The 25,000-nt window shown below is 37.0% G+C and overlaps 1 protein-coding gene and 1 long non-coding RNA gene across 4 annotated transcripts in view; one reads left to right on the plus strand and one right to left on the minus strand.

The window, feature by feature from the left end:
• Positions 1-6,061, minus strand: part of LOC123504601 — a 24,467-nt gene extending 18,406 nt beyond the window's left edge. Inside the window, exon 1 of one of the 2 annotated variants that reach the window (XR_006674886.1) lies at positions 5,144-6,061. This is a non-coding gene — a long non-coding RNA (uncharacterized LOC123504601). The remainder of the gene's footprint in view (positions 1-5,143) is intronic. The other variant, XR_006674885.1, reaches the window with a different exon arrangement.
• A 1,137-nt stretch (positions 6,062-7,198) lies between these two features.
• On the plus strand, positions 7,199-24,121 carry LOC123504577 (kinetochore protein NDC80 homolog). 2 transcript variants are annotated; one of them, XM_045255198.1, is made up of 13 exons: positions 7,199-7,257; positions 10,515-10,613; positions 11,234-11,422; positions 12,737-12,929; positions 13,254-13,374; positions 16,797-16,987; positions 18,075-18,224; positions 18,501-18,626; positions 18,787-18,933; positions 19,998-20,246; positions 20,359-20,466; positions 22,457-22,581; positions 23,479-24,121. In XM_045255198.1, exons 2-13 carry the CDS (start codon positions 10,528-10,530, stop codon positions 23,663-23,665), a joined length of 1,872 nt encoding a protein of 623 aa, XP_045111133.1. In that variant the 5' UTR covers positions 7,199-7,257; positions 10,515-10,527; the 3' UTR covers positions 23,666-24,121. The 2 variants fall into 2 exon arrangements, with proteins under 2 accessions (XP_045111133.1, XP_045111132.1); XM_045255197.1 differs by lacking the exon at positions 7,199-7,257 and adding an exon at positions 9,153-9,302.
• The last annotated feature ends 879 nt before the right edge of the window (positions 24,122-25,000 follow it).

The following is a 25,000-nucleotide window of genomic DNA, read 5'->3' on the forward strand; positions in this document are numbered from 1 at the left end:
CAATTGAATTGAACTGAATTAGTGAAAGGGTGAAGTCCATTATATCAAAACTTAATATTTCCAAGTCCAGTTATTTATATATATATATATATATATATATATATATATATATATATATATATATATATATATATATATATATATATATATATATATATATATATATATATATATATATATATATATATATATATATATATAGAGAGAGAGAGAGAGAGAGAGAGAGAGAGAGAGAGAGAGAGAGAGAGAGAGAGAGAGAGAGATTCTTAAACACCCGTCACTTCACAATCTTAATATCTGATCGCCAGTATGGCTTCCGTCAAGGTCGCTCTACTGGTGATCTTCTGGCTTTCCTTACTGAGTCTTGGTCATCCTCTTTTAGAGATTTCGCTGAAACTTTTGCTGTCACATTAGACATATCAAAAGCTTTTGATAGAGTCTGGCACAAAGCTTTGATTTCAAAACTGCCCTCTTATGGTTTCTATCCTTCTCTCTGCAACTTTATCTCAAGTTTCCTTTCCGACCGCTCTATTGCAGCCGTGGTAGACGGCCACTGTTCTTCTCCTAAATCTATTAATAGTGGTGTTCCTCAGGGTTCTGTCATATCTATTATTTATTAATTTATAATCTATTATTTATTTATTAATGACCTTCTTAACCAAACTTCTTGCTCTATCCACCCCTACGCTGACGATACCACCCTACATCTTTCCACATCCTTTCAGAGACGACCAACCCTTCAAAAAGTCAACAGATCACGCACGGACTTCACAGAACGCCAGACTTCTGATCTTTCTAAGATTTTTGATTGGGACAGAGAAAACTTAGTAGTGTTCAATGCCTCAAAATCTCAATTCCTCCATCTATCAACTCGACACAACCTTCCAGACAATTATCCCCTCTTCTTCAGTGACCCTCAACTGTCTCCTCTTCCACACTGAATATCCTCGGTCTGTCCTTTACTCATAATCTTAACTGGAAACTTCACATCTCATCTCTTGTTAAAACAGCTTCTATGAAGTTAGGCGTTCTGTGGTGTCTCCGCCAGTTTTTCGCACTCCTCCAACCGCTAACTCTGTACAAGGGCCTTATCCGTCCTTGTATGTTTGGGGGGATTCCACTCATACAGCTTTATTACATAGGATGGAATCAAAAGCTTATCGTCTCATCAACTCTCCCTCCTCTGAGTGACTTCCTTCAGCCTCTTTCTCACCGCCGAAATGTTGCATCTCTTTCTATCTTCTATCGCTATTTTCATGCTAACTGCTCTACTGATTTTGTTAATTGCATGCCTCCTCTACTCATGTGGCCTCGCTGCACAAGGCTTTCTTCTTCCTCTTATCCCTATTTTGTCCAACACTTTAATGCAAGAGTTAACTGGTACTCTCAGCCATTCATATCTTTCACTGGTAAACTCTGGAACTTCTGCTTCTGTATTTCCTTCTTCCTACATGTTCATTTCTTTTAAGAAGTAGGTTTCAAGACATTCGTCCCTATATTTTGGCTAATTCCTTTAGAATCTTTTAGGAAACCTGCAGTTTCAGTGAGCCTTTATTTTTTAATGTTTCGGTGCCCTTGGCAGGTTTCCCTCTTGTGTTAAAAAAAAAATATATATATATATATATATATATATATATATATATATATATATATATATATATATATATATATATATATATATATATATATATATATATATATATATATATATATATATATATATGTGTGTGTGTGTGTGTGTGTGTGTGTGTGTGTGTGTGTGTGTGTGTGTGTGTGTGTGTGTGTGTGTATATATATATATATATATATATATATATATATATATATATATATATATATATATATATATATATATATATATATATATATATATATATATATATATATATATATATATATATATATATATATATATATATATATATATATATATATATATATATATATATATATATATATATATATATATATATATATATATATATATATATATATATATATATATATATATATATATATATATATATATATATATATATATATACACACACACACACACACACATATATATATATATATATATATATATATATATATATATATATATATATATATATATATATATATATATATATATATATATATATATATATATATATATATATATATATATATATATATATATATATATATATATATATATATATATATATATATATATATATATATATATATATATGTGTGTGTGTGTGTGTGTGTGTGTGTGTGTGTATATATATATATATATATATATATATATATATATATATATATATATATATATATATATATATATATATATATATATATATACTATCTTTTAATAGATTTCCAAATTATCAAATACCACAAATTTATTTAGATGGTGAAGATTTCTAGTAAATAATTCACATAAAATTTTTCGGAATGAATATTGATAACTATCGTAATTTAAATTTGCATTCAGATGATGTTTATACCAAACTTTCGAAACTATGTGGAATCTTATATGAAATCAAATATAACCTCACCAGCGATGCTTAACGTAATATATATTATACTCTGTGTTATCCGCAGCCAGCTTTTTGTGTACCTATCTTCATTCCTTCAAAAAGTGACATAACTCAGAATGAAATTTTAAGATGCATTTTCTTCAAGGCTAAATTCCATTTTGTTTCTGGTATCGTCAAAGTAAAGACATTATTAAATTTCGACACAATTGTAAAACATTTTTCATTATCATGAATTCATAAAACATTAAATAATATTGGAAGTAAAGCCTTTCAATTCGTGAATAATTTTCGTCACAAGAAGCAATGTATCTCCAAATTTCAGGAATACATTATTTCAAAATAGTATTCCCTGTTCTGGTCCAAATCATCCAGTATTCTGCCCTTAGATATAAAGTTACCTTTTCAAACTAGTTGTCGCTCAATACATAAAAGGGATATTCGTAGACACCAACTGGACTTACAGAGCTCAAACGGAATATATTATAGTTCTTGTCTATCAGTGATATATCATGATATCTTAATATACTTATCACAGTAACTTGCTATTTACAATACAAACGTTAAATGTTGTAGCAAGTTAACAACCATCATTTTAGTAATATTTGCTTGTCAGGGAGCCTCGGCCCGACGGGCAATATAGTTATTCTTCTGATATTTGTGCATTTATCTGCATTTGTGCAAGTGACTATATAATTATAACAATAAATATTTACTTATTCACACACACACACACACACACACACACACACACACACACACACACACACACACACACACACACACACACATACACACACGCAAGCGCGCTCGCAATAATAATTAACTGAAAAACAAAAAGGAAAAGATTACTGTATTTGGAAAATTACTGAAGTGCCTGTGTTATTCACCTCGGTCGCCTGCTGGTCATCCCAGCCAGTCTTCCCCATTACGGAGCGAGCTCAGAGCTCATAGACCGATCTTCGGGTAGGACTGAGACCACAACACACTCCAGACACCGGGAAAGCGAGGCCACAACCCATCGAGTTACATCCCGTACCTATTTACCGCTAGGTGAACAGGGGCCACACATTAAGAGGCTTGCCCATTTGCCTCGCCGCGCCGGGATTCGAAACCGGGCCTCTCGATTGTGAGTCGAGCGTGCTAACCACTACACTACGCGGTGTGTGTGTGTGTGTGTGTGTGTATAATTCACTGTTTGATCTGCTGCAGTCTCTGACGAGACAGCCAGACGTTACCCTACGGAACGAGCTCAGAGCTCATTATTTCCGATCTTGGGATAGGTCTGAGACCAGGCACACACCATACACCGGGACAACAAGGTCACAACTCCTCGATTTATATCCCGTACCTACTCACTGCTAGGTGAAAAGGGGCTACACGTGAAAGGAGACACACCCAAATATCTCCACCCGGCCGGGGAATCGAACCCCAGTCATCTGGCTTGTGAAGCCAGCGCTCTAACCACTGAGCTACCGGGCCGTGTGTGTGTGTGTGTGTGTGTGTGTGTGTGTGTGTGTTTGTGTGTGTATGAAATTACATATAACGAAAGAGGGAAGCCATACTGACCTCCGCAACCTTTCCCCCTCAACCTGCAATCACTACTAAGGGAGAGAGCGAAGGAAGGAGGATCGCTTATCAGCCCTGGAGGAGGAGGGAGGGAGGGAGGAACACACGCTCGGTTACCTACAACTGGTGACAAATATACAGTAACGTAACGCAAGAAACATCGACCACAACTGTTACTTTTCCTAAGTGTAAGGCCGCTGCGAGGGGAGTGAATAATGTTAGGTGGAAATATTGGTGCAATGTAGAATGATTTACACGTAAGTGGTGGAGTTGGTTAGAAGGGGGAGGCGCGAGAGTGCAGAAATATGCGTTCTGTGAAGGGACAAGAAGGAATGCTCGTCCGCATCACAACGCAGCAACAGGCAGTGTCGTGTTTGTCATCCACAGGCTTATTCAAGAATGCAGGACTCGCTACAAAAATTCACTTGCCATTCAGTATCAATCTATACCTTCTATATGAGTATTAAAAAAAAATTAAAGAAAAATTTCATGCAAATAAGAATTTATAGGGAATATTTGCTTTGAAAGAGTAAGGAGGTATCTTTTTCATGCAGACAAAGACATCTATCTAACTATTGTATATATCTCTATAAAAGTGTGACATGCATAGATTGAGATGAGATGAAAACTAAACTTAGTGAGATCGGCCTCTGCCGATATTCTAGATTCATTCTCATTCTTTCGTTTCATTTTTTTTCTCTCAGTAGATGATTACAGTCATTACGCAATATAGCTATTTGTCCACGCCACCTGACCTCAGTCCTCTCTACTTCTATTGGTTGCTCGAACTTTCTCCTTCACTACCACACATCCTCATGGTAACATGAAGGTAGTGCATTTATGAATCGTCACTAAAAAAGGAAAATTTTTACAATTAGTTACCATTGAAACATGACATTATGTATCACCAGTCTTTAAATCAAGAGAATCGGTTTGTTTACATGTTAGCTGGGACACGCGTCAGGAACACACTATACTGCTTCGCATCTCACAGGCTGCCTTGTCACTGCGGAAACAAGCGAGTAGAAACACGGTATGTCACTTACACGGTCCAAGGGAATGTAAGAGTCGGATGCCGGGAGGAGAAGATGGGCGGTGCACCAGTGCTCACGGGACGGTGGTTGAAGGAGGAATGTCAGCTGGCAGTCTGGCACCTGGCAAGCAGGTACCAAGGTGCACGACACGGCCGCTACTCCGAGCACCACTCACGCGGCGAGGTGGGATGAATTGGGTACCAGATGCCACCTACTGCTTTTCTACTCTCATCCCATTGTTTCCCTGCGTATCACTGTTCTTCTGGCTAGTACATCATCGTTTTTTTTGTATGATATCACATATTACTGTTCCTCCTTACCATTGTGGAGTTCATTTCGAAAAGATCCTTTTTATGGATAGGTGGAAAATACCACTTGTGGCATCTACAGCTTTCCTTCTCGTGCCCATTACTAGTTTGCACATCGATATTGTACTGCCCAATTCATGAATCATGTATAGCACTGGTATTTTCGAGTGTTGGTCTCACTTTCCTTTCACAGTGAGGGATGTATTTCGAAAAAATATGTGTTTTTAAGATGTATCGGACGCCTTGTTACCAAATGTGTTTCCTGTTCTTCTCCTTCCCACTTCATCACTTATCACATTGGTAATTTCCATTACTCATTCATGAGAACAGCATTTTATAAGGACTTGTTCTCTAATTATGTACATTATCACGGCTGTCATTTGTTGATATTTTTTCTTTCTTGTTAATGATTTATGCATTGAGTGTGCAGAATATCCCCGGCAGTCACAGGCACACTACGTAACCATGATTGTAAATACTAAATACAATGAGAGGACATCAACATACCCACACTTTTTTTCCTTAATTCGACCAATTATTGAATCATACACAGAAATTAGACATTAGATGATAATTATATTCTACAACAACGACTGATTGCGTCCCCTCACTATCGAAAGTTCTTGTACGTCATGAGCCTCATCTTTGCATGTCATTATTAATCGTTCTTCACGAGAATAGCGACATTCTTGTCACACCGCAGCACCGCGTCCCCGCTACACTGCGTCACCATAGCAACACCAGCAGGCATAATAGCTTGGTGACGCCGCTCGCCGCTAGATGTCTGGCAGCACTGTTCCCCAAAGATATTTATATTATACCTCATGCTATTTCAGATATATCAAAATATTAAGAGATCTACTTAAATTCTTATGGATCTCAAGAATTTAAGAATTATTACCATAAACAACCAGATTTTGATAGGTTCAGAAAATCTCTCTCTCTCTCTCTCTCTCTGATCAGCTCATCTGCCATCTCATTGAGATATCCTGGATAGGCTAGTATGTCAGCTCTCCTTCTATTAACACTACGTACATAGATATAACGGAAAACAGTTAACCAGCCTACCTACCTACCTAGGTAGGAAGTGTACTGCTGATATTTATGCTTCTAATTACATATCTAATTTCTAGATTTCTTTATGAATAATTATCGTTCCTCATAAACACTTTTGCAAGAGATTTTAGGTAAGGAGATTATTAAAAATATTTTGAATTTCTAATGTAATAAGAATAACCATATTGTTCTGCTTCAAATAATAACAATGCAGTATTAGAAAAATGTAATATGTATCTGATGTTTATATTTTGAAACATAACGCGTTGGTTTAAAATTACGTATTTCATTTATGAACTGGTATGAGTTTTTAAGGGTAAACTGATTCATAGTGAGAGGCTCAAGAATGGGGACTAGATATTTAGCCAAATTGTAATTAAAAGTGCCAATAGTGCTGAGAATAGGTATCTCGTTTGGTTTTCTGAAAATACATAAGCCTTCGAATCCGGTTCGACCTATTCTCAGTACCATTGGAACTTTTAATTACAATTTGGCTAAATATCTAGTCCCCATTCTTGAGCCTTTTACTATGAATCAGAATTTTACAAAGATGTCAATCCAACACATATATTAAACTTTTAGAAGCATTATTCATAAAACATATACAACCTGACTATAATCATCTTTCGTCAACTATAGGCTTCGCACCCTGCAATACAAGTTTCGAATATTTGCTTCACCTTCCTCTCCTACTTTTCTTCTCACCTTACGTCAACCATTCTCGCCGGTCCTTCCTCGACACGCCGTACAACACACATTCAGGTTGGTTTACCTTCATTTTATAGTCTATTATGTAATTTTTTTTTCTTTCATGTTTCGGTGCGTTGTTGTCAATGTATTTTAGTTTAGGTTTTTATAGCTATAGTTATGTTTTAATATTTTATAATATCTTAGTAAGATTTGAAGATTTCTGCTGCATTTGTGTTTTTATGTATCTGATGTCTATATTTTGAAATAAACGCTCTTCTTGTTATTGATGCGTAATCTATGTGCTGTATGCATTCCTGAACGCACGAGGATGGACAGAATGGAATTTGAAAATCTTAATGGTGGAAGTGTTCGACGTAACAGTATTAGCAGACGTTGGCATGGCATAAAACCAAATTCACGATGGCGGATGGGTATGTTTAGATAGGAGAAAGATGGGCGACGAGGAGGGTACGTACTGTAGGAGTGTTAATTATGTTATTGAATACCGATTTACCGCTTTCCTAATTAATGCTCTAAGCCAACTCGCTAAACGACTCGTCCCCCATCCCCTGAAAAATAAAAAGAAAATAAATAAATATTCACAGTAAATTCCCACCGTGGTTGAAATGCGTCCCATGTACAAATAGGGCAGTGAGGTGTAGAATGGGTTGCCAAACCAGTATAGACGAATATATATGCCAGACAATCTCGCACTCAGTTATTTAAATTGAATGAGTCCAAAAGTATGTCTTGGATGTTTAGATTAGGTATGGGGAAAATATCATTCAACTTGACTTTACGAAACCGAAATTATTTAAATCTCGCATGGCTACATCGGTAATAGGAAAAGATAGACCTAGAGTTGGTCCTGTAATGATAGGTGGCAACCTAACTGATGACTATGGCACTACCACAGAACAGATTATCCCATCACCTATCTCTCAGTTGTGTGGGTTTTAGCTAATGTATTCACTGAAGAGTTTCTTCTGTATTTGTTGTTGAGTCACCTCCATTAGGTGTCATCTATCTAGTTTCATCATTTTGATGTAGAACTTCGTCTAAAATTTGTTGATGCTAATAGCACCATGGGACCCAACAACCTTCATCCTCGTCTATTGAAAGAGCGTGACCCGGAGCTTGCTTTCATTTGAGAGGAGATGTATAAGAGGGGATATGATAGTTATTTAAAATGTTCTCAGATACAAACTACATAGATGTGAGATCTTTCTTTACCTTAGAGGAGGGAAATAGGACTAGAAATAATGGCAGGAAGATTAGAAAGCAAGGCTGCAGGTTAGATATAAGAAAATATTTCTTTAGTCATAGGGTGGTAGACTTCTGGAATGCATTGCCAGAGACGGTTGTAAATAACACTAGTTTGACAATGTTTAAAAACAGATTAGATAAGCACTTAAATTTATTAGATTTATAATTATGTATAGCACTGCATGATAGTTTTTATAAGAAATTTACTATAGTTAAACAAGACATGATCCCCATGTATGGGGACCACAAATTGTAGAGGATTTCGCTGCAGGACTTAGCCCTGTTAATGGGCCAAATATTTAGAATTGGCATATAATGTATTGTGTACTTGTAAGTGTATCTTTTAAGTACTGATGACGAGGTCGCTGTGCGACTGATACAGGATAACATAGATGGGCCCTGGTGGCCCTTTGTTATCCTATTTATGTTATGATATCAGTCAAGCAAGGAATATACAGAATCCTTGATGTCAATAAACCACTTGAATTTGATTTTTTTTTTTTTTTTTTTTTTAGAATGTGACTTTTTTTTTATTCCTGTAGTTAGTTTTTTTTTGTATCTTAGTTGTAAATCCTGAGGATACCTTCTGTTGGAAGGCGAAACGTCGATGATAAAGCAGGACAAATTTAAATATTTCTGCTGCGCTTCCCTGTGTTTTATATGTCTGATGTTTATACTTTGAAACGAACGCGCTGGTGTAAAACTTCCAGCCAATCAACAGCAGCGGATTTGTAAACAGAGGTGACGCGCCGGATTTTGAGGTTTCCTACACGTAAAGAGATTGAGAGGGGCTAACTACTTGTTATATTTACGTAGGTGAACAAGACAAACTTCATAGAGTATCCTGGAAGGTGAGTACATGGCCAGGAGATGTATGTAGGGCAGGGAAGGCACATGCTTGGCTTGGGGGAGTGGGCTGGGAGAATCAAACATTATTCCTATGTAAGTCCGTTTATTTTGGGGTCTTGTAATTGATGTTTATGCCCATGTGCTGTATGCATTCCTGAACGCACGAGGATGGAATGAATGAAGTTGAAAATTTTATTGGTGGAAGTGTTCGACGTAACAGTATTAGCGGACGTTGGCATGACATAACCAAATTCACGATGGCGGATGGTTATGTTTAGAGAGGAGAAAGGTGGGCGACGAGAAGGGTGGAGTAGGAGTGTTAATTATGTTATTGTATACCGAGTCGCCTCTTTCCTAATTAATGCTCCAAGCCAACTCGCTAAACGACTCGTCCCCATCCCCCTTAAAAAAATCAAATGTTCACAGTAAGTCCCCACCGTGGTTGAAATGCGTCCCCATTAACTTATTCAAGCAGGGCAGTGTGGTGTAGAATGAGTTGCCAAACCAGTATTAATTTCTTAAACAAGTATATATGACAGACAATCTCGCACTCCAAAAGTTATTCAAATTTAATTAAAAGTCCGAAAATGTGTCTTGAATGTTTAGATTAGGTATGGGGAAAATCTCGTTTAACTAACTTTTCTAAACCGAAATTATTTAATTCCCACATGGCTACATCGGTAACAGAAAAACAGATGGACTTAGAGTTGGTCCTGTAATGATTGGTGGCAACCTAACTGATGACACTAGTACTATGGCACTACCACAGAACAGCTATCCCGTCACCCATCTCTCAGCTGTGTGGGTTTTGGCTAATGTATTCACTGAAGAGTTTCCTCTGTATTTGTTGAGTCATCTCCATTAGGTGTGTCATCTATCTAGTTTCATCCTTTTGATGTAGAACTTTGTCTAAAATTTGTTGATTTGATGTAGAACTTCATCTAAAATTTGTTGATGCTAATAGCACCATGGGACCCAACAACCTTCATCCTCGTCTATTTAAAGAGCATGACCCAGAACTTGCTTGCCTTTTGTCAGTAATCTTTAGTTTTCATTAATTTTACACTGAATGTCAATAAAACTAATTTGGTGGTAGATCTCTGTACTTCAAGAATGTAGGTTACAGATGAACATGTTGGGGTTTAATGAGGATCAATTCCTAACCTATGCTTTATATGTAACAAGTTTTCCTTACCTTAACCTGTCCTTTTCAGAACTAAAGCAGCAATGAAGAGATCTGCATCAGGGAGAGTCAGCTATCAGGGACCAGGGGTCCTGAAACCAAGAAATGAACCTTTTACTCCTAATACCAGGTGAATGGTTGTGCACTCATTTTATTTTGTTGCATTCGTCCTAGAACCACATGACCTGCAACCATTGTTTTACAAAAATGCTCAAGTTAACTCTCAAAGTTTTATCATAATTATTGTTTAATGATTTTTAGTAACATTTTTCATTGCAAATCAATATATAAGCAGATTGGTGGTGACTATGCAGAATGGGCTTATACTTAACAACTTATAAATCAGTATGCTTTATGAAATTGCACCTTCATCAAGGGAACATGTGTTACGTAAATTAGTGTGAATGTGTTCACACATACACATGTGATGCCAATTATGAAAGATGATAAAACTTTCACTTCTTGATCCATGTTATTCAGAATTTGATCAAGTCATCGGTTCTTTTAAATTTTCAAGTGAGGCATATAGTGTTTATTGTGTATCCAATAGCTGAGCTTCATTTGAGAATAATGCAAAGTTGAGTAAAATAACTTCAGTAACTTTGATGCTGCAGTTTCTCACTTTGTTCCATGTGATGGAATGTGTATTAATGAAACAGAGGCTAATGTGTGCTGAGTAAAGAAGACAATGATAGTATATCTAATTGTTTATATAACTGAGAAAATATTAATTTTTATCCACATGATCAGGGAGAGTGTTGGTCAAGCAGTACGGAAGTCATTCATTCCAAAGGCAGGACTGGGTGGTAGTGCCAACAGACTTGCTGGTAGAAAGAGGCGAGGAAGCACAGAGAATGTATCACGGTTGTCCTTTGCCTCCTCACGGTTCACTCCTACACGCCTCAACACCCCATCCTGTGCTCCCCAGAGTGGCAACAGGTGAGGTATTTCTTGTGTGTGTCTGTTGTGAATCGGACATTCTAGTCTGGTTGGTTGTACTCCTAAGAGAGAAGCCCATCATAGCTAGCATGCCAGCCATAAAGATAATCCCCAAGCAATGTGCAGGAATAGAAGTGATTGGAGAGTATGCTGGAAGTCCAGAAAAAGTGTTGAGGCTAAAATAGGCGGACTAGCAGCAGTAATGACTCGCTTCCCATATTCATTCTGGTTACTGTTTAATGATTTTATACAGCTTCAGAATCTTTTGTGTTGGATTAGAAGAGTGAAGACTGTGACCATTAATCTTCTGACTTTCATAGACCCTTCCTAATGTCAATAGAATGGTCTAATTGTGTACAGATCTCTAGTTATAACTGCATCCTGGTAATGAAGGGGTTAATGGGAGAGCTTTAGATATTCACCACTAACTAAAAAAGAATCTATATCTGGCATCATAACAACTGTAAGAAACAAGGATTATGAAACCATGTTCTCTTGCACCAGTTGTAGGTACTTGTAGGTGGTGAAGAGAGCACAGCCTGAGGAATGAATTTTTTTTTTTTTATTTATTTATTATTTATTTATTTATTTATTTTTTTTTTTTTCAGAGGAATAAGAATGTCAGGGGTAATGTGCTTGTTCCTCAGCCTATGTTATCTTTTCCTTTATTCTAAAAGCTTGATAATTCATGCTTTGAATTCAAAGCACATACAAGTTTCTTTTTTAACGTTCACCTTTATTTTTGGTTCTGCTTCATGCTGGCGTAGAATTCCAAGCACATACAAGTTTCTTTTCTAACGTTTACATTTATTTTTGGTTCTGGCTCATGCTGGTGTAGAATTAGGAATTCATTTGGTAAGCAAAGAGTGCGTATAATTCAGCTATGGATTTGATATGTTAAAGCTGATTATATCTGTAGGGAATAAGATAAGAAGTTAACTGCAAATGACAGTGGCCATCATCATTATTATTTTAATGGGCAGGATAATCTTTCCAGTAGTCTTATATTTCATATTAGATTGATTCATTATTCATTTACAGGTTTTGGCAGGAAAGAAATTGAAAAGTAGATCCTTTTTTTTATAATATGGAAAGAAATGATTTATTGAAAAGTTATCAGTTGAAATACTGCTTACCTTAGTGTTTCTTTGCTGATTGTTCAGACTCTACCCGCAACTCTGGCATAGACACCTCCACACGGAAGGATGTGTGATGCTTTAATGATCATGGCCACAAGACAATGCACTAGAACAGAACTGATTTATTGAAAAGTTATCACTTGAAATACTGCTTACCTTAGTGTTCTTTTTGCAGATTGTTCACAGACTCTGCCCGCAACTCTGGCATAGGCACCTCCACTCGGAAGGACGTGCGATGCTTTAATGACCCTGGCCACAAGACAATGTGCATTAACAAGATCATGGAGTTCCTTAACAGCAGAGGGAGGTCATACCAACGTCGTACACTCCTCACTCCCACCACTAATGACTTTAAGGACATCTTTAATGTAAGTAATCAGAATATCAATCAATGGTCATCTTGATATTCCATGATTTGTGTTGGTGTAAAAATCAGTTTGTTTGATTTTATGCATCATGTTTTCAATTATGTGACAGTTACTTTTAGATAGAGGAATTTTGAAAAGGATGATTCATCATAATTGCAGAGTTCTTTGTTGGTTTGCACATTTTCTTAAATATTTGGCAAATTCCATTCATATTCAGTTTTCATCCATGAAGCTATAGACTGAAGCTACATAGAGGGATAGGTAGGTAATGGGTGAATAAGAGGAGTAGATTGAGGGATAGGAAGTGATCATTTGTTTTTGCAGTTCATCTATCAACATTTGGATCCCAACTATACACTGCCACCTAGATTTGAAGAAGAAATTCCCAAGATACTGAAAAATTTACACTGCCCATTACAAATCACCAAATCTTCCTTTGTCACAGGTATGTTTTCACATGTTTGTGATTTTCATACCATCTTACTGCCATCCTACCATCATCACCGTCACCATTATATTTGAACTGTCAAAGCTCTTCTCTTTAGGAACTGGAGCCGAGATGGCTTTTTGTCATTAATGTTTGTAGATTTGATTGTGAGGTGTTGTGAGGTAATGACATGTCTTGTTAAATGCTGTTAATGGAATATGCCTAGTGTGTAGACGGTTAAATAAATAAATAAAAATAGATAAATAAATAGTGACCCAAACATAGCATTTAAAGATGAAAATAATAGTAAACTTTGAACTATGTAGGATGAGTGCTGGTCCATTATTTCCATCTATCTGATGTTGCCATTGTTTGGTGAGGTAATATTCCATCTAATTTTCAATCTGTAGAACACACTTCTCTACTAAACACAGCTGTCTGAGGCCACTGACAGTAGTCCCTTATTCTGTTCCTTGCTATTCTCTTGTCATTTTTGTTCCAAAGCTGGATGCTGCATCTCGGCTGTCTGAGGCCACTGACAGTAGTCCCTTTTCTGTTCCTTGCTATTCTCTTGTCATTTTTGTTCCAAAGCTGGATGCTGCATCTATGTGTGCGACAACTTCCTCTAATGCCTTGCTCTTTAATCATACAAGTTTTTTCACCATGGAAAATGTCAGAATCTTTCAACTCCCCTCATGACTTCTGGCATATGGCCAAAAATATCTCCAATAACTTTACTTCGTCACCTTTCCCTCCCTTATTTCATCCTGATGGCACGACTGCCATCTGTTCTGTCTCTAAAGCTGAACTCTTCTCTCAAACTTTTACTAACAACTCCACCTTGGATGATTTTGGGCTTGTTCCTCCCTCTCCTCCTCTCTTTGACTATTTCATACCTACAATTAAAATTCTTCGTAATGATGCTCTCCATACCCTCACTGGACTAAACCCTTGGAAGGCTTATAGAGCTGATGGGGTTCCTCCTATTCTCAAAAACTGTGCTTCCATGCTTGTACCTTGCCTGGCCAAACTCTTTCAACTATGTCTATCAACTTCTACCTTTCCTTCTTGCTGGAAGTTTGCCAACATTCAGCCTTTTCATAAAAAAGGTTGATCGTTCTAATCTCTCAAACTACTGTCCTATAGCTTTAATCTCTTGCTTAACTAAAAAAAAATTTATTAATCCTCAATAGGAAAATTCTTAAACATCTGTCACTTCACAATTTTCTATCTGATTGTCAGTATGACTTCCATCAAGGTGAAGTTGATATTCTGGCTTTCCTTACTGAGTCTTGGTCATCCTCTTTTAGAGATTTCAGTGAAACTTTTTGCTGTCACGTTAGACATAACAAAAGCTTTTGATAGTCTGGCACAAAGCTTTGATTTCAAAACTGCTCTCTTACGGTTTCTATCTTTCCCTCTACAACTTTATCTCGTCTTCTTTCCGACTGTTCTATTGCAGCTGTGGTAGACGGCCATTGTTCTTCTCCTAAATCTATTAATAGTGGTGTTCCTCAGGGTTCTGTCTTATCACCCACTCTTTCTATTATTCATTAATGACCTTAACCAAACTTCTTGCCCCATCCACTCTATGTTGATGATACCACCCGACATCTTTCCACGTCCTTTCAGAGACAACCAACCCTTCAGGAAGTCATCAGATCACATAGGGATGCCACAGAACACCTGACTTCTGATCTTTTTAAGATTTGTGATTGGGGCAGAGAAAACTTAGTTTTCGATGCTTCAAAAACTCAATTCCTCCATCTATCAACTCGACACAACCCTTCAGACAACTATCCCTCTTCTTCAGTGACACAACCGTCTCCCTCTTCCACACTGAATATCCTCGATCTGTCCTTTACTTATAATTTAAACTGGAAACTTCACATCTCATCTCTTCCTAAAACGGCTTCTTTGAAATTAGGCGTTCTGCGTCATCTCTGCCAGTTTTTCTCGCCCCCCCCAACTGTTAACTCTGTTCAAGGGCCTTATCCATCTTTGTATGGAGTACTCTTCACATATTTGGGGGGTTCCCCTCATACAGCTTTATTAAATAGTGGAATCAAAAGCTTTTTGTCATCAACTCCCCTCCTCTAACTAACTGTTTTCAGCCTCTTTCTCACTGCTGAAATGTTGCATCTCTTTCTATCTATTATTGTTATTTTCATGCTAACTGCATGCCTCCCCTTCTGCAGCCTCATTGCACAAGGCTTTCTTCCTCTCATCCCTATTCTATCCAACCCTCTAATGCTAGAGTTAACCAGTATTCTCAATCATTCATACCTTTCACTGGTAAGCTCTGAACTCCCTACCTGCTTCTGCATTTCCATCTTCCTATGAGTTCACTTCTTTTAGGAGGGAGGTTTCAAGACATTTGTCCCTGGCTTTTGGTTAACTTTCACTTGAAAATCTTTTAGGGAACCTGCTGTTCCAGTTGCCCTTCTTTTCTAAGATTTTGTTGATCTTGACAGTTTTACCTCGTGCATTAAAAGAAAAAAAAAATTGCCCTATTACTGCATTGTCTTCTAAAGTTTCCCTAAAGTAGAGGTGCTTCTTGTATTTTACCTCTGCCAGTTGGGGGGGACTTGAAGAGTTATTATGGGGATTTTCCTTGGAATGACTACTGCTTCCATGTCAGGAACCCGTCTCGGTGTGCTGAATGCATAACGGAGGTGATAATTTCTGGCACGGAGGCGTACATTCCTCACTTTCTCTTGACCTAAATCTTTCAAACCTTAGTAACACATCCTGTTCTCATATTGTATACATGATAGAGAGGTGGCCCACAAAGAGTACTTGAGCCTTCCATCACCTGAATCTCATGCACTTTCTATTTCTGCCCAGAATCATGAAGTCTGTTCTCCAACTTGCTAAAAACTCTTTTATTCAGTGTCAATTTTTGAGATCCAACCCAACCTCTTGATTTATAGTATCTGGCCAAAAAACATGTATAACTTCTCCATGTTTCTCTACTTTATCTCGTCCTGATGGTGGCACCACTGGTATCGCATCTGTTTTTTAACCTGAACTCTTCTCTCAAACCTTTGCTAAAAACTGTCTTGGATGATTCTAGGCTTGTTCCTCCCTCTCCTCCTTATTTTGTTAGTACAGGCCACATATAAGAATATCTTTTGAGTGTATGTCATAGTAAGGCTCAGACCTCAGAAGTACACAACATTCCTGAGAATTACTAGAAGTTATCCAAAGTGAGAAAATTTAGATGTCTAGTTGAAATTCTTCCCATGTGTTAGAAATATTCCTAGAAATGAGTAGTATTATAATTTTCTTTCATGTCTGAAGATATTGATGCCACTGATGATAAATCTTGATGTAGCTAATAGAAGAATTCTTTCATACTAATCATTCGAGACGTGCATTTCATGTCTTTGTTTCTTAAATCACATGAGAAAGCTGCAATGTGCTCCTGCATATTTCAGTTGGATCTCCTCACACATGGCCTGTTGTCCTGGCTGCATTAGCATTCTTGGTGGATGTGGTCAATATTAACTTTATCATTGACTCCTCGTTGCCTGAAGATGATGATGACGATGAAATCGGCAGACAGCTACATACTTTCATAGAAGCCTTCAACTGCAGTGATGAAGCTGAAGAGAATGCTTGCCTTGAGGTACAAGAAATTTCACACTTACTTTGTATAGGGTAGAACATGGAGCAAGGAAGCTAGAGAACCATTAAGATTGAATTTAAATCAGAGATAAATTATTTTGAGAAATTTGTGGAGTAAGAAAGGAAGAAGTCCTAAAACAGAACTTGTTGGAAGAGAGCTGGGTAATTAAGCAGACAAGGTGTTATCAAGATGGTGACAACATATAAAGAGGATGGAAGAAGAAAATTATTTGATTAGATGTGTGAGGTGTAAGATTAGGGGATGATCTTGTATGGGAAGGATGGACAATGCATGGGAAGTTATTATTACAAGAGAGTAAAGTGTTACAATTTGGCCATGAAAAAAAGAATATGTTAATATTTTCATTGAAGTGTTAAGGGCATGTATGAGATAGCCAGAAAAGTTCTCCTAAAAGATTAATCCATCGTTTCTCAGCTGTTAGTTCAGTTTCACTCCCTGCAAGTTACTCATAGATCAAGAATAGTCGTTGTTGAGGTTCTCTAGAGATTTTTTTATTGCAGGCATATGTAGAAACTTTAAAGGCCAATGAGAATGTATGGGAAGGATGGACAATGCATGGGAAGTTATTATTACAAGAGAGTAAAGTGTTACAATTTGGCCATGAAAAAAAGAATGTTAATATTTTCATTGAAGTGTTAAGGGCATGTATGAGATAGCTAGAAAAGTTGTCCTAAAAGATTAATCCATCGTTTCTCAGCTGTTAGTTCAGTTTCACTCCCTGCAAGTTACTCATAGATCAAGAATAGTCGTTGTTGAGGTTCTCTAGAGATTTTTTTATTGCAGGCATATGTAGAAACTTTAAAGGCCAATGAGAATGTATGGGAAGGATGGACAATGCATGGGAAGTTGTTATTACAAGAGAGTAAAGTGTTACAATTTGGCCATGAAAAAAAGAATGTTAATATTTTCATTGAAGTGTTAAGGGCATGTATGAGATAGCTAGAAAAGTTGTCCTAAAAGATTAATCCATCGTTTCTCAGCTGTTAGTTCAGTTTCACTCCCTGCAAGTTACTCCTAGATCAAGAATAGTCGTTGTTGAGGTTCTCTAGAGATTTTTTTATTGCAGGCATATGTAGAAACTTTAAAGGCCAATGAGAATGTAAGTGAAGAGGATATGGTGGATCTCGGTGAAGCTTTGGAAGCGGCAGATCATGAACTGAAATCTATGCCCAAGGTTAATGATGAACTGAAGGACCTCAAGCAATATAATGTAAAGGTATGTCCATTGTAGTTGTCTCTGTATTTTATATATTGATTTCAAACGTTACTTGATTTGTATCAACTAATGTGTTAATTTTCATATGTTTGTCAGTTTATTTGATGATTTTTCTATTGGTTCATTGGATGTGTGTATCTATCTTTACCAAAAATTTCATGTCCAGATGATTATTTCTTCAGTGCTAGTCTTCTCACTTTTGATGTGTAGAAATTTGTATACTTGTTACTTTGTATCTGAATTGTGTGTTGATGTATTCCCATTTCCTTTTTTCAGGTTTCTGATGACCTGGCCAAACTGAATAATTACTTGAAAGATCTTAAAGTTGCTATAGAAAACAAAAGTGCAATGGAAAGGAGCATAAAACAGTCAATTATGAAATTGGATATTGAGGAGAGTAAGGTATGTATAAAGAAAACTTATCCATGTAATAATTGTATTGCCTTTATAAACCCACCAGACCTATAATTCCATCTCTACTGTCTTCTTGGCTGACTTTAGCTTTCCTGTCATCAAAGTAGCTTTCATGTTAATGTCATGACATGATTTTATTCTTCAACAGATGATGGAAGAGATTGAACGTTTGATGAACCTCAAAAACCAACAAGCGTACAGTGCCTCTGAGTTGATGCAATTGAAGAACCACGGTCAAGTAGCTAGCAAGGAAATTGAATACCAAGAACAATTATCAAAGGACTTGGGTAATCAGGTGAGCTTTTGTTTTACCTTGTTAAATCAGAGCATCGCCTTTTTCCTTTCAAAGTGGTGTGCTATAACCCCTCCACTCTTCTATCTTGTGTAAGCTCCTCATTCATACCTAGCAGATCCCTGTTCTGAATGCACTTCCTTCATGTCTTGATTCATCCTGCTGGTATCCTTCCGTGCTATGACCCCTCCACTCCTCTATCTTGTGTAAGCTCCTCATTCACGTCTAGCAGATCCCTGTTCTGAATGCACTTCCTCCATGTCTTAATTCATCCTGCTGGTCTCCTTCCACCAATCTCCCTCCATGTTTTCCATCACTCATATTTTAGTACCATCTTCTGATCTCCTTTCATGTCCAAACCAGGAAAGTCTTCCTTGTGCAAGTCTTCACTTCCAACTCCTTGACACCAAACTTCTCGGCCACCTCCTCACTTGTCACCCAATCTTGCCATCTTATGTCAGCCTTATGTCACAACATTATGATTGTATGGTCTGAGGATGCCCAACAGTCTTTCATTTGAGGTTCATGTTTCAGAACCATACAGCAAAACTGACCCTGTGCAGATTTCATGCACCACCTGCACCCTACAGCAAAACTGACCCTGTGCAGATTTCATGCACCACCTGCTCTTTGTTAGCAGAATTGCCATTTCTATGTATTTTCCCCATGCTGCTGCTGATTGCTCTCTCCACTCGTGCCTCACAGTCGATCGCTTCTCCAAGATGGCAGATTTGTTCAGCTTTCTCCAGATCTCTCATAGAAAACCAGATTTTTCTCTCGCGCACACATATACAGTCATAGCATAAGGTTGGGTGCAAGATGTAAACCACTGTGACCTTTATATATAGTAGATAGTAAAAATATTTAAACAGCACATGACATGCCAAGCAATTTTCCTTTAAGCTTGACTTTCTCCAAACTTGTTGGGATGCTTCTTGCTAGCTAGCTAATATATATATATATATATATATATATATATATATATATATATATATATATATATATATATATATAAAATTGCAGATTAATTAAATCTAACTATTGTACGCAATTTTTTCTCTTTTTAGGTGTGCAATCTGGAAATAGAGATATCAAAATTTGAAACCATCCTGAGAAACTCTGCTGACCAGCTTAAGGAATTGGTGGAGAAACTAAGCTTGAATGAAGAATTCCCTGACATTGATGTGAAGAGTGAGGATGTAATCCACCACTTTGATGACATCATGTGTATCTTAACAACACTCAAAAAAGCAGCAAAGAAAGATGCATCTCGGACACAAGAAAAAATGTTACAATTAAGTCATGATGTTGAGAGGGTAAGATATTATTTCACTTTTTCTTTACATACAGGATATATTTGTTATTTGTACAAAACTGTGTATATATATGCTTTTAATCATGTTTTTGATGATGACATTTTCTTTTAAGGCAAAAGGAACATTACAAGAAAAAGTGGCCGAAGGTAATAAGCTGAAAACAAAAACACGTCATGTTAAAGAAGAAAACAAAGTCACACAAGAAGAAATTAAAAGAGAGGTAAATATAAGTGATAAATCATCTTTTGGTCTTTTGTAATATTTTCATCTAATTCAGAAAATCTTTCTTAGATACTAAACTTATTTGCTTGTAGTTCATTGGAATTTTATGTAAGGCAAAAGTCATTGCCATGTACACATGTAGTACAATACAAGTATTGTGTGAATAAGAACACCTTTCTTCTTGTGAGATACATTTAGCTCCAGCAGCCCTCTTGTACACGTGTATATTATCTTTAGGTTGTGAAAAAGTAAGATGAAGCATAAGAAGTATGAACTTGGGTAGGCCTTATAAGGAATGGATACATAGTGTGAAGGATGGTAAGAGGACTGGCATTGGAACACAGTAGAATGATTGTATGACATGTGAATGAAGAAATTGTGAGAGTGAGGAATGACATGGCTCAGTGACCTCAGAGGTGCTACACATAAATAATCTTGCACAGGTGTGGTGCAATCTTAAGCAGTAAGGAAGGGTATTTGATTGCTATGAAGGAACCTTGTTCTAGACCTAACAGTCAAAAGCTTTGTGGCTGATTCCCATCAAGTGAGAGAAGTACTTTCCTTCTCTGGCAGGGGGTAAGGGGTTAGGAGAGTGGTGGGAATGTACGAGTAACTTCTGTATCTTGTCTTTAATGCCCCACTTCTTTTGAAAGACACCCATGGTGTCTTCTTATATGTACAGTAAAACCTCGCTTGACGAATGTCTCTAAGGACGAACAATTCGGGAGATGAACAAAAAATTTGTCAATATATCGACCCAGGGGACGAACGCGGTTAAACGGCTCGCCGGCAGGCAAGCCGTTTGTGTGATAGCCGGGTTGGCTATCACACAACAACAAAACAAAATGTAAGCACAAAAGAAAATAGAAACGGGAACATACGAAAAATATTACATAACATAATCTCCATGCCACCACGATTTTCTCTACTGTAGCTTCCTCGGTGTTATCCTCGTTGCTCTGGTGGCTCTCAGCGTTGCTGTCATCATCATCATCCTGGCCATGTCCAGGTACTGCAGATTGTGGCACATCCATTGCAGCTGTTTCCTTGCTTGCCTGGCAAGGAACACCGCCCTATTGCCCGCTCCTCTCACACTGAGCATCACCTCCGAGGATCAAAGGAACTTCCTGGCCACGTATCTTTAACTTTCCTTCTTGGAAGTCCAGACTTACTCCCACATGCGTGAGGAAGTCAATCCCCAGCAGGCAAGGGTCTTCCAAAGCAGAGACGAAGATTGGCAATCTTTCCATTTTTCCCACACCGATGTTCACTATAACGGGGCCCCACTAAGCGGCACTGACTTGCTACACAGCTGTTGTGTAGCTCTGGCACGCTATGCACATCCAAAGTCCTCTCTCATGACTGTCTTCTCGGATCTTGTCTGTCTTCCTCCCCATCCTCCTCTCCTCCATTCCATCATGCCATCAACGTCCAGTCTCTCAAGTAATTAATAACCTTTTCTTTTTTATTCATTTTATTATCATTTTGATAGCATTTAGGTAGGTAAGTAAAACAATTAAGGCTTTCTATAATTATTTCGTTCATGTCATGCATACATTAAAGGTCTATTTTGAATGGGTTTTATGGACAAAAGTATGATTTTTTGGGGGGTCTGGAACAGATTAATGGTATTTCAATACATTCTTATGGGAAAAATTGATTGAGGGGAGGAACAAATCTGGTGATATTTCAATACATTCTTATGGGAAAAATTGATTGAGGGGAGGAACAAATCGGGTGACGAACAGGATTTAGGAATGAATTATGGTCGTGAGCTGAGGTTTTACTGTAAGTTACTGAGAAAGGGTTCCCGCCTTTACAGGCCTGCAAGCTATGAACTTTTACAGAATAACTGTATATGTCTTGAGTTGGGTTTGTAATCTTGACAGGACATCTTACCTAGTGCATATATAGATAACTTTTAATTCATTCACCTTTCCAGTTGCACATTTGTTGTTTTGTTAATATAGTCTTTTATAACCCTGTAGATTCAGCTGAAAGATGAAGAACTTGAGAAATTGCACCAAAAGATTATGGAAGCCCGCAAGCCACAAAATAAACCTGCATATCACCTTTACCAGGTGGATGACATGATCATTGTTAAAAAGCAAGAGTAAGTTTCAGATAATCATGTATTTATAGTAATGAGTTACTGCACTTGTTATCCATCAATTAACAATTCTCTATTACAACTTGAGAAGAAAACTACAAAGAAAGGTGTGAAAAGGCATTGTGCTCTCATCTTAACCATTGTCTAATTTGCCTCATATCTACCTTTCTTATTCTGATTCATTGCTCTCATAATTTCATCTTGGTTATGCATGTGTAGTACATAAACTAACCACAATATTTTTTGCTGTGTGAGAGGTCATGTAATCTCTTGGTCATGAATATAGGAATTAAGGTCATGAATACAGCATTCATTATGGCAATTGTGTATTATGGTGACTCCAAAACATATAGAGAAAAGATAATTGCTGCCAGAGATTCAAATTACTACAAAATTCCAATTTAAAAAATTAAAGATGCATATAAATGAGCACATTGGCATTATCACATGGAAGACACATCAAATATAGAATGTTCTATATTAAACTAAACTTATCAGTCTTCTTAGCATTCTGATGATTCATGGTTAGAACTTGGCTAAGACAAGAAAATGTGTAATTCTAGACTGTCAGTTATGCTGCTGCATGCTAAACTGAATATTTAGGCCGTTAGTTCATGTTGAGTGGTGCTGGTGGTGGACAGGTAAGCAGCAGTTTCTGGTCCTACAATATGCCAGTTTTGCTTGTTTATTTTGCTTAGATTTTTGTTAAAGTTTCAGTGCATTTTGGTATTTTTGTCATAATGACTGTGACCTCACAGGATTCACTGTAGGTACATATTAACATCTAAATAGATCACTTGCTTCAGAAATTGCAACAAAAGACACAATAGATTGTCTTTTATAACTGTCAAGGTGATGAAATTCATTTAGGAAATTTAATCCAAGAGTTTATCTTTCCAGATTAGAGAAGTGCAAGAAGAAAGAAGAGAAGTGTTTGCATGATGGACTTCAGTTCCAGAAGAATTTCTTTGAAGGGGGGATGTGTAATGCTGAAGTTCAAAGGAAACTTATTGTGGAACACACTACACGCATTAAGGCTGAATTCACAAAACTTTTGGAATGGTGTGATTCACTAGATAGTGACTGAATACAAAAAAAAAAAAAAAAAAAAAAACTTGCTAAACATGTACATACTGTGGGTCTTCAGTGTTCAATTTTTAAGTCTTCCACACCTATATTTTCTTTTTTAGATTGATTTTACTTAAAAATTTTCATTATTTTAAGTTTACTACTGTCTTTTCAGTGTTGGATTTTTTAAGTCTTCCACATCTATATTTTCTTTTTTAAACTTTTGTTTTTATTATTATTATTCCACTTCTGTATTTTCCTTTGTTACAGATTATTATTTCTTTATTTTTTATTTTCTTTTTTTTCCTCATTCCTCTATAGTCTATATATTCATCACTAAACCATATTTTATAACTTTTATATGTATTTACATGTATAGAATATACTATATAACTAATAAATAGAATATATACTATATAAATAATAAGAGATTTTGCTTGTACAGTTAAGATTGGAAATAAACTTATGAAAATAATGGATTTTTTTGCTGCAGTTGTCATTATCATTATTATTATAATTATTGTTGTGATTTCCAAGGAAGTGTGTGCATGTATGCCTTCCTCACATTGGGTTCATTTACTGCCGTGCCATCACTGAGTGACTGGTAACAATCCATGGAGAAGGATTCATTAGGCAGAACTTGTGAAATTTAATTCCTTTTCCAAATTAACTGGATACAACAGCAGTGATTGTAACACAGTCTCTGCTCTTCTGACACTTATTCCTGACTCACTGTTCTACTTTACTGGCTTTTAAGACTCTTATTCCTACTCAATACTGACTCATGTTTGCTCAAAAACTCCTCTTATTCAGTATCTGTTACATCTAGGTATTTCTACTACATTACAAGATCTCAATCATCATTGTCACATTACATAAGAGCCACAGTTCTAAATTACACAAATAAAAGCTTGTCATACAAAACCATGCTAGACTATAGGCTCTTTCCACTAGTGGTAGGGAGTAAGCCAGAACAAGCCTTGCTTGGTCCTGGGATCCCTTTCCTGCCAGTGATGTAACTCATATCTGAGCTTGTTCCGTAATGGGGAAGGCTGGCTGGGTGACTACCGGACGACCAATGTGAATCACACACACACACGCACACCACCTCCCCCTCAAACACCCTCCAGCTGGGAGCTGGGTGTCAGTGGTTCCAGCTGGTGGGCTCCCTCATAACGAAAGATAAAGGCAACACACACACACAAGTCTCAGTCCTATCCGAAGATCGCTCTATGAACTCTTGAGCTTGCTCCGTAATGGGGAAGGCTGGCTGGGTGACTACCGGGCAACCATAGTGAATTACACACACACACACACACACGCTAAGTATCATGAAAGAAAATGGCACACACAC

Source organism: Portunus trituberculatus, chromosome 16 (genome assembly GCF_017591435.1).
Source record: "Portunus trituberculatus isolate SZX2019 chromosome 16, ASM1759143v1, whole genome shotgun sequence".
Taxonomy (NCBI): domain Eukaryota; kingdom Metazoa; phylum Arthropoda; class Malacostraca; order Decapoda; family Portunidae; genus Portunus; species Portunus trituberculatus.